We start from the raw sequence: 13204 nt of genomic DNA, 5'->3' as shown, positions 1-13204 counted from the left end.
GAGAACGCCACACATCGCACTATATGCCACACACGGAGAACGCCACACATCGCACTATATGCCACACACCGAGAGCGCCACACATCTCACTATATGCCACACACGGAGAACGCCACACATCGCACTATATGCCACACACGGAGAACGCCACACATCGCAATATATGCCACACACGGAGAACGCCACACATCTCACTATATGCCACACACGGAGAACGCCACACATCGCAATATATGCCACACACCGAGAGCGCCACACATCGCATTATATGCCACACTGAGAGCGCCACACATCGCACTATATGCCACACACGGAGAGCGCCACACATCGCAATATATGCCACACACGGAGAACGCCACACATCGCACTATATGCCACACACGGAGAACGCCACACATCGCACTATATGCCACACACGGAGAACGCAACACATCGCGATATATGCCACACTGAGAGCGCCACACATCGCACTATATGCCACACACGGAGAACGCCACACATCTCACTATATGCCACACACGGAGAACGCCACAAATCGCACTATATGCCACACTGAGAGCGCCACACATCGCAATATATGCCACACACGGAGAACGCCACACATCGCACTATATGCCACACACGGAGAACGCCACACATCTCACTATATGCCACACACGGAGAACGCCACACATCGCACTATATGCCACACACGGAGAACGCCACACATCGCACTATATGCCACACACGGAGAGCGCCACACATCGCACTATATGCCACACACGGAGAACGCCACACATCGCAATATATGCCACACACCGAGAACGCCACACATCGCACTATATGCCACACACGGAGAGCGCCACACATCGCAATATACGCCACACACGGAGAACGCCACACATCTCACTATATGCCACACACCGAGAACGCCACACATCGCACTATATGCCACACACGGAGAACGCCACACATCGCACTATATGCCACACACCGAGAACGCCACACATCGCACTATATGCCACACACGGAGAGCGCCACACATCTCACTATATGCCACACACGGGGAACGCCACACATCGCACTATATGCCACACACCGAGAGCGCCACACATCTCACTATATGCCACACACGGGGAACGCCACACATCGCACTATATGCCACACACCGAGAGCGCCACACATCTCACTATATGCCACACACGGGGAACGCCACACATCGCACTATATGCCACACACCGAGAGCGCCACACATCTCACTATATGCCACACACGGGGAACGCCACACATCGCACTATATGCCACACACCGAGAGCGCCACACATCGCACTATATGCCACACACCGAGAGCGCCACACATCTCACTATATGCCAAACACGGAGAACGCCACACATCGCACTATATGCCACACACCGAGAACGCCACACATCGCACTATATGCCACACACGGAGAACGCCACACATCGCACTATATGCCACACACCGAGAACGCCACACATCGCACTATATGCCACACACGGAGAGCGCCACACATCTCACTATATGCCACACACGGGGAACGCCACACATCGCACTATATGCCACACACCGAGAGCGCCACACATCTCACTATATGCCACACACGGGGAACGCCACACATCGCACTATATGCCACACACCGAGAGCGCCACACATCGCACTATATGCCACACACGGAGAACGCCACACATCGCAATATATGCCACACACGGGGAACGCCACACATCGCACTATATGCCACACACGGAAAGCGCCACACATCTCACTATATACTACACACCGAGAGCGCCACACATCGCAATATATGCCACACACGAAGAGCGCCACACATCGCACTATATGCCACACACGGAGAACGCCACACATCGCACTATATGCCAAACACGGATAACGCCACACATCGCACTATATGCCACACACGGAGAACGCCACACATCGCACTATATGCCACACACGGAGAGCGCCACACATCGCACTATATGCCACACTGAGAATGCCACACATCGCACTATATGCCACACACGGAGAACGCCACACATCGCAATATATGCCACACACGGAGAACGCCACACATCGCACTATATGCCAAACACGGAGAACGCCACACATCGCACTATATGCCACACACGGAGAACGCCACACATCGCACTATATGCCACACACGGAGAGCGCCACACATCGCACTATATGCCACACACGGAGAACGCCACACATCTCACTATATGCCACACACCGAGAGCGCCACACATCTCACTATATGCCACACACGGGGAACGCCACACATCGCACTATATGCCACACACCGAGAGCGCCACACATCGCACTATATGCCACACACGGAGAACGCCACACATCGCAATATATGCCACACACGGGGAACGCCACACATCGCACTATATGCCACACACGGAAAGCGCCACACATCTCACTATATACTACACACCGAGAGCGCCACACATCGCAATATATGCCACACACGAAGAGCGCCACACATCGCACTATATGCCACACACGGAGAACGCCACACATCGCACTATATGCCAAACACGGATAACGCCACACATCGCACTATATGCCACACACGGAGAACGCCACACATCGCACTATATGCCACACACGGAGAGCGCCACACATCGCACTATATGCCACACTGAGAATGCCACACATCGCACTATATGCCACACACGGAGAACGCCACACATCGCAATATATGCCACACACGGAGAACGCCACACATCGCACTATATGCCAAACACGGAGAACGCCACACATCGCACTATATGCCACACACGGAGAACGCCACACATCGCACTATATGCCACACACGGAGAGCGCCACACATCGCACTATATGCCACACACGGAGAACGCCACACATCTCACTATATGCCACACACCGAGAGCGCCACACATCTCACTATATGCCACACACGGGGAACGCCACACATCGCACTATATGCCACACACGGAGAACACCACACATCGCAATATATGCCACACACCGAGAGCGCCACACATCTCACTATATGCCACACACGGAGAGCGCCACACATCGCAATATATGCCACACACGGGGAACGCCACACATCGCAATATATGCCACACACGGAGAACGCCACACATCGCAATATATGCCACACACGGAGAACGCCACACATCGCACTATATGCCACACACCGAGAGCGCCACACATCTCACTATATGCCACACACGGGGAACGCCACACATCGCAATATATGCCACACACGGAGAGCGCCACACATCGCACTATATGCCACACACGGAGAACGCCACACATCGCACTATATGCCACACACGGAGAGCGCCACACATCGCAATATATGCCACACAGGGAGAGCGCCACACATCGCAATATATGCCACACACCGAGAGCGCCACACATCGCACTATATGCCACACACGGAGAACGCCACACATCGCACTATATGCCACACACGGAGAACGCCACACATCTCACTATATACTACACACCGAGAGCACCACACATCACACTATATGCCACACACGAAGAGCGCCACACATCGCAATATATGCCACACACCGAGAGCGCCACACATCGCACTATATGCCACACACGGAAAACGCCACACTATACGCCACTATATACTACACACGGAGAACGCCACACATCGCACTATATGCCACACACGGAGAACGCCACACATCGCACTATATGCCACACACGGAGAACACCACACATCTCACTATATGCCACACACGGAAAACGCCACACTATACGCCACTATATACTACACACGGAGAACGCCACACATCGCACTATATGCCACACACCGAGAACGCCACACATCGCACTATATGCCACACACGGAGAACACCACACATCTCACTATATGCCACACACGGAAAACGCCACACTATACGCCACTATATACTACACACGGAGAACGCCACACATCGCACTATATGCCACACACGGAGAACGCCACACATCGCACTATATGCCACACACGGAGAGCGCCACACATCGCACTATATGCCACACACGGAGAACGCCACACATCTCACTATATGCCACACACGGAGAACGCCACACATCGCACTATATGCCACACACGGAGAACGCCACACATCGCATTATATGCCACACACGGAGAACGCCACACATCGCACTATATGCCACACACGGAGAACGCCACACATCGCACTATATGCCACACTGAGAGCGCCACACATCGCAATATATGCCACACACCGAGAGCGCCACACATCGCACTATATGTCACACACCGAGAGCGCCACACATCGCACTATATGCCACACACGGAGAACGCCACACATCGCAATATACGCCACACACCGAGAGCGCAATATATGCCACACACGGAGAGCGCCACACATCGCACTATATGCCACACACGGAGAGCGCCACACATCGCACTATATGCCACACACCGAGAGCGCAACACATCTCACTATATGCCACACACGGAAAACGCCACACATCGCACTATATGCCACACACGGAGAACGCCACACATCGCAATATATGCCACACACCGAGAACGCCACACATCGCACTATATGCCACACACGAAGAACGCCACACATCGCAATATATGCCACACACGGAGAACACCACACATCGCACTATATGCCACACACAGAGAGCGCCACACATCTCACTATATGCCACACACGGAGAACGCCACACATCTCACTATATGCCACACACGGAGAACGCCACACATCGCACTATATGCCACACACGGAGAGCGCAACACATCTCACTATATGCCACACACGGAGAACGCCACACATCTCACTATATGCCACACACGGAGAACGCCACACATCGCACTATATGCCACACACGGAGAACGCCACACATCGCACTATATGCCACACACGGAGAACGCCACACATCTCACTATATACTACACACGGAGAACGCCACACATCGCAATATATGCCACACACGAAGAACGCCACACATCGCAATATATGCCACACACGGAGAACACCACACATCGCACTATATGCCACACACAGAGAGCGCCACACATCTCACTATATGCCACACACGGAGAACGCCACACATCTCACTATATGCCACACACGGAGAACACCACACATCTCACTATATGCCACACACGGAGAACGCCACACATCGCACTATATGCCACACACGGAGAGCGCCACACATCGCAATATATGCCACACACCGAGAGCGCCACACATCGCACTATATGTCACACACCGAGAGCGCCACACATCGCACTATATGCCACACACGGAGAGCGCCACACATCGCACTATATGCCACACACGGAGAGCGCCACACATCGCAATATATGCCACACACCGAGAACGCCACACATCGCAATATATGCCACACACCGAGAACGCCACACATCGCAATATATGCCACACACCGAGAGCGCAACACATCGCACTATATGCCACACACGGAGAACACCACACATCGCACTATATGCCAAACACGGAGAACGCCACACATCGCACTATATGCCACACACGGAGAACGCCACACATCGCACTATATGCCACACACCGAGAGCGCCACACATCGCACTATATGCCACACACGGAGAGCGCCACACATCGCACTATATGCCACACACGGAGAACGCCACACATCGCACTATATGCCACACACGGAGAGCGCAATATATGCCACACACGGAGAACACCACACATCGCAATATATGCCACACACGGAGAACACCACACATCGCACTATATGCCACACACAGAGAGCGCCACACATCTCACTATATGCCACACACGGAGAGCGCCACACATCGCACTATATGCCACACACGGAGAGCGCAATATATGCCACACACGGAGAGCGCCACACATCGCACTATATGCCACACACGGAGAACGCCACACATCGCAATATACGCCACACACCGAGAGCGCAATATATGCCACACACGGAGAGCGCCACACATCGCACTATATGCCACACACGGAGAGCGCCACACATCGCACTATATGCCACACACGGAGAACGCCACACATCGCACTATATGCCAAACACGGATAACGCCACACATCGCACTATATGCCACACACGGAGAACGCCACACATCGCACTATATGCCACACACGGAGAGCGCCACACATCGCACTATATGCCACACTGAGAATGCCACACATCGCACTATATGCCACACACGGAGAACGCCACACATCGCAATATATGCCACACACGGAGAACGCCACACATCGCACTATATGCCAAACACGGAGAACGCCACACATCGCACTATATGCCACACACGGAGAACGCCACACATCGCACTATATGCCACACACGGAGAGCGCCACACATCGCACTATATGCCACACACAGAGAACGCCACACATCTCACTATATGCCACACACGGAGAACGCCACACATCGCATTATATGCCACACACGGAGAGCGCCACACATCGCACTATATGCCACACACGGAGAGCGCCACACATCGCACTATATGCCACACACGGAGAACGCCACACATCTCACTATATACTACACACCGAGAGCGCCACACATCGCAATATATGCCACACACGGAGAGCGCCACACATCGCACTATATGCCACACACGGATAACGCCACACATCGCAATATATGCCACACACGGATAACGCCACACTATACGCCACTATATACTACACACCGAGAACGCCACACTATATACCACTATATGCCACACACGGATAACGCCACACTATACGCCACTATATGCCACACACGGATAACGCCACACTATATACCACTATATCCCACACACGGATAACGCCACACTATACGCCACTATATGCCACACACGGATAACGCCACACTATACGCCACTATATGCCACACACGGATAACGCCACACTATACGCCACTATATCCCACACACGGATAACGCCACACTATATACCACTATATCCCACACACGGATAACGCCACACTATACGCCACTATATGCCACACACGGATAACGCCACACTATATACCACTATATCTCACACACGGATAACGCCACACTATACGCCACTATATGCCACACACGGATAACGCCACACTATACGCCACTATATGCCACACACGTATAACGCCACACTATACGCCACTATATGCCACACACGGATAACGCCACACTATACGCCTCTATATGCCACACACGGATAACGCCACACTATACGCCACTATATGCCACACACGGATAACGCCACACTATATACCACTATATCCCACACACGGATAACGCCACACTATATACCACTATATCCCACACACGGATAACGCCACACTATATACCACTATATCCCACACACGGATAACGCCACACTATACGCCACTATATGCCACACAGAAAACGCCACACTATACGCCACTATATGCCACACACGGATAACGCCACACTATACGCCACTATATGCCACACACGGAGAACGCCACACATCGCATTATATGCCACACACGGAGAACGCCACACATCGCACTATATGCCACACACGGAGAACGCCACACATCGCACTATATGCCACACTGAGAGCGCCACACATCGCAATATATGCCACACACCGAGAGCGCCACACATCGCACTATATGTCACACACCGAGAGCGCCACACATCGCACTATATGCCACACACGGAGAACGCCACACATCGCAATATACGCCACACACCGAGAGCGCAATATATGCCACACACGGAGAGCGCCACACATCGCACTATATGCCACACACGGAGAGCGCCACACATCGCACTATATGCCACACACCGAGAGCGCAACACATCTCACTATATGCCACACACGGAAAACGCCACACATCGCACTATATGCCACACACGGAGAACGCCACACATCGCAATATATGCCACACACCGAGAACGCCACACATCGCACTATATGCCACACACGAAGAACGCCACACATCGCAATATATGCCACACACGGAGAACACCACACATCGCACTATATGCCACACACAGAGAGCGCCACACATCTCACTATATGCCACACACGGAGAACGCCACACATCTCACTATATGCCACACACGGAGAACGCCACACATCGCACTATATGCCACACACGGAGAGCGCAACACATCTCACTATATGCCACACACGGAGAACGCCACACATCTCACTATATGCCACACACGGAGAACGCCACACATCGCACTATATGCCACACACGGAGAACGCCACACATCGCACTATATGCCACACACGGAGAACGCCACACATCTCACTATATACTACACACGGAGAACGCCACACATCGCAATATATGCCACACACGAAGAACGCCACACATCGCAATATATGCCACACACGGAGAACACCACACATCGCACTATATGCCACACACAGAGAGCGCCACACATCTCACTATATGCCACACACGGAGAACGCCACACATCTCACTATATGCCACACACGGAGAACACCACACATCTCACTATATGCCACACACGGAGAACGCCACACATCGCACTATATGCCACACACGGAGAGCGCCACACATCGCAATATATGCCACACACCGAGAGCGCCACACATCGCACTATATGTCACACACCGAGAGCGCCACACATCGCACTATATGCCACACACGGAGAGCGCCACACATCGCACTATATGCCACACACGGAGAGCGCCACACATCGCAATATATGCCACACACCGAGAACGCCACACATCGCAATATATGCCACACACCGAGAACGCCACACATCGCAATATATGCCACACACCGAGAGCGCAACACATCGCACTATATGCCACACACGGAGAACACCACACATCGCACTATATGCCAAACACGGAGAACGCCACACATCGCACTATACGCCACACACGGAGAACGCCACACATCGCACTATATGCCACACACCGAGAGCGCCACACATCGCACTATATGCCACACACGGAGAGCGCCACACATCGCACTATATGCCACACACGGAGAACGCCACACATCGCACTATATGCCACACACGGAGAGCGCAATATATGCCACACACGGAGAACACCACACATCGCAATATATGCCACACACGGAGAACACCACACATCGCACTATATGCCACACACAGAGAGCGCCACACATCTCACTATATGCCACACACGGAGAGCGCCACACATCGCACTATATGCCACACACGGAGAGCGCAATATATGCCACACACGGAGAGCGCCACACATCGCACTATATGCCACACACGGAGAACGCCACACATCGCAATATACGCCACACACCGAGAGCGCAATATATGCCACACACGGAGAGCGCCACACATCGCACTATATGCCACACACGGAGAGCGCCACACATCGCACTATATGCCACACACGGAGAACGCCACACATCGCACTATATGCCAAACACGGATAACGCCACACATCGCACTATATGCCACACACGGAGAACGCCACACATCGCACTATATGCCACACACGGAGAGCGCCACACATCGCACTATATGCCACACTGAGAATGCCACACATCGCACTATATGCCACACACGGAGAACGCCACACATCGCAATATATGCCACACACGGAGAACGCCACACATCGCACTATATGCCAAACACGGAGAACGCCACACATCGCACTATATGCCACACACGGAGAACGCCACACATCGCACTATATGCCACACACGGAGAGCGCCACACATCGCACTATATGCCACACACAGAGAACGCCACACATCTCACTATATGCCACACACGGAGAACGCCACACATCGCATTATATGCCACACACGGAGAGCGCCACACATCGCACTATATGCCACACACGGAGAGCGCCACACATCGCACTATATGCCACACACGGAGAACGCCACACATCTCACTATATACTACACACCGAGAGCGCCACACATCGCAATATATGCCACACACGGAGAGCGCCACACATCGCACTATATGCCACACACGGATAACGCCACACATCGCAATATATGCCACACACGGATAACGCCACACTATACGCCACTATATACTACACACCGAGAACGCCACACTATATACCACTATATGCCACACACGGATAACGCCACACTATACGCCACTATATGCCACACACGGATAACGCCACACTATATACCACTATATCCCACACACGGATAACGCCACACTATACGCCACTATATGCCACACACGGATAACGCCACACTATACGCCACTATATGCCACACACGGATAACGCCACACTATACGCCACTATATCCCACACACGGATAACGCCACACTATATACCACTATATCCCACACACGGATAACGCCACACTATACGCCACTATATGCCACACACGGATAACGCCACACTATATACCACTATATCTCACACACGGATAACGCCACACTATACGCCACTATATGCCACACACGGATAACGCCACACTATACGCCACTATATGCCACACACGTATAACGCCACACTATACGCCACTATATGCCACACACGGATAACGCCACACTATACGCCTCTATATGCCACACACGGATAACGCCACACTATACGCCACTATATGCCACACACGGATAACGCCACACTATATACCACTATATCCCACACACGGATAACGCCACACTATATACCACTATATCCCACACACGGATAACGCCACACTATATACCACTATATCCCACACACGGATAACGCCACACTATACGCCACTATATGCCACACAGAAAACGCCACACTATACGCCACTATATGCCACACACGGATAACGCCACACTATACGCCACTATATGCCACACACGGATAACGCCACACTATACGCCTCTATATGCCACACACGGATAACGCCACACTATACGCCACTATATGCCACACACGGATAACGCCACACTATATACCACTATATCCCACACACGGATAACGCCACACTATATACCACTATATCCCACACACGGATAACGCCACACTATACGCCAAACAGGGATAACGCCACACTATATACCACTATATCCCACACACGGATAACGCCACACTATACGCCACTATATACTACACACGGATAACGCCACACTATACGCCACTATATGCCACACAGAAAACGCCACACTATACGCCAAACAGGGATAACGCCACACTATACGCCAAACAGGGATAACGCCACACTATATACCACTATATCCCACACACGGATAACGCCACACATCGCACTATATGCCACACGGATAACGCCACACTATACGCCACTATATGCCACACACCGAGAACGCCACACTATACGCCACTATATGCCACACACGGATAACGCCACACTATATGCCAAACAGGGATAACGCCACACTATATGCCAAACAGGGATAACGCAACACTATATGCCACGCACCGAGAAGGCCACACTGCATCGTATCTGCACTGCATTGTAGTCACTTGGACGAATTTTTGGAAATTAACTAATAAAAAGAAAGAAATGATGTCATAAGCTGTTGCCAATTAACGCAACAAAGAAATATTTTAGTGCGTTCCAGAATGTGGTGTAGTCCTTGTGTTATCATGTCAATCCAAAATTTGATTCTCTGACAAATTTTACAAAACACACTTCTTCTACACCGGAAAACACCACCTTGCACCCATGTACTTCTTCACTAAATGTATCGTATATAAAAATGCGCACAAGTTTAAAGCACACTAACTTTTTTCTTACTAACTCTTGTATTGTTAGGTGTTAGTTAAAAAGGATTTTAGGCTGATTTACTGCAAATATAGATGCACCGCTAGATATTCTTACTAAACATCTGTTTTTTTCCTTAGTCCCGGATCCACATCTGAATGGGTATGTTTTAAACATAACTCATTTTTCGTATGGTACATAGATTGGATAGATACCAATGTTATTTGTTATTTGTTATAATGTCCCGTTCTCATTACTTGTCGTGCTCAACGAAGTGATTTCTTTTCATTTTTTTGTGCCGTATCCTTGGTTTAGCCATTTTGCTGGTTCTGCATTACAACACTTATTAAGGACTCACCCACTTTCTCTTGTAGGGCACCTCGACCTTGCTGCGTGGTGAATTCCGTCCCTTCCCGCACAACCCAGACATTACCAGTAAGTACCCAATCAAATGCGGGATTAGTGTAAACCAATCAGAACACACGTATTATCTTAACTCGGGATCTTTTGTAGGGGCACCACCCTTAACTCATATATTGTCGCTTAAAGTTGAGTTGTTCCACTAATAATGGCCCATGATGTTGCCTACCTCAGGTGCAGACAGAGAGACCAGGGTAGTCGAGGATTTGTTGATTGGTATACTCATCTTCTATCCATTGCAGCGCGCTACAAGCACACGCTGGAGGAGGTGAATGCTTGCCGTCAGGAGATAGAGGAGGTTCTCCACCAGAGACTGGCGAAGCAGGGGCTACAGACGGTTAGTGTCTGAACTTTAAAAGGACACTACCTTCACACGCCGGCACCAGTCGGACAAAGACGCTAGCATAGCACAGTCTATTATCCGTGGACATAGCCGTAGCAAGCCTTGAATTATTGGGAGGCCACGATACAGAAACATTAAGAAAACAATGGGGGGCACAGCCACGCCCCTACTGGTCATTTTCTTATATTTTTAAAAAATATTGGGGGACACGTGCCCCCAGTGCCCACCCCCTGCTACGGCCCTGGTGCAGTCCGTTAACCATGGACACCGGACTCGTCCTTGCTAGGCCCGATCAGCATAACATAACTGGTGTACCTCATATAAACTTCATTATCAATATCACAGTTAAGATCCATGTGGGATCTAAGCTGCGACTGCATTTTCTTGTGAATTTTAACTTGTATGCCTATACGCTCAAAGTTAATTAAGCAACTAACGGCCGCAAATGTCATTTTCTTAAGTCGATCTCTTGATTCATTGATGTTTTCATTGATCGATTAATTGATTAATTGATTCTTATTTTAGAGTACTGGAAGACTGTCCACACAAAAGCTGGAAGCTCGGATGGCTGCTCTAACGAACGAAAGACAAGCAAGAGCTAAGGTGTGTTGTACACCACACGTTGTAATGTCGCACCCTGGATCTCAATGGAAATGTCCTACTTAAAGTTTGGTCCAAGAACATCATAGTAGTGTGCTGAACTTCACTGTTGAAAAGTCCGAACAACCACCCCCCCCCCCCAAAAAAAAAAAAAAAAAAAAAACTTGAGCGTAGTGGGTAGCCATGCTAACAACGGATCG

General features: G+C 50.8%; 1 protein-coding gene across 2 annotated transcripts in view; it reads left to right on the top strand.

Moving 5' to 3' along the window:
• Positions 1 to 13204, top strand: part of LOC5503868 — a 50532-nt gene that overhangs the window by 26309 nt on the left and 11019 nt on the right. For both annotated transcript variants that reach the window (XM_001624763.3, XM_032372080.2), the window contains 4 exons: positions 11782 to 11803; positions 12016 to 12076; positions 12304 to 12398; positions 12930 to 13007. In XM_001624763.3, the coding sequence (XP_001624813.3) occupies positions 11782 to 11803; positions 12016 to 12076; positions 12304 to 12398; positions 12930 to 13007 (256 nt within the window). The remainder of the gene's footprint in view (positions 1 to 11781; positions 11804 to 12015; positions 12077 to 12303; positions 12399 to 12929; positions 13008 to 13204) is intronic.

Source organism: Nematostella vectensis, chromosome 9 (genome assembly GCF_932526225.1).
Source record: "Nematostella vectensis chromosome 9, jaNemVect1.1, whole genome shotgun sequence".
Classification (NCBI taxonomy): Eukaryota; Metazoa; Cnidaria; class Anthozoa; order Actiniaria; family Edwardsiidae; genus Nematostella; species Nematostella vectensis.
This window is presented reverse-complemented; position numbering and strand designations above follow the sequence as displayed.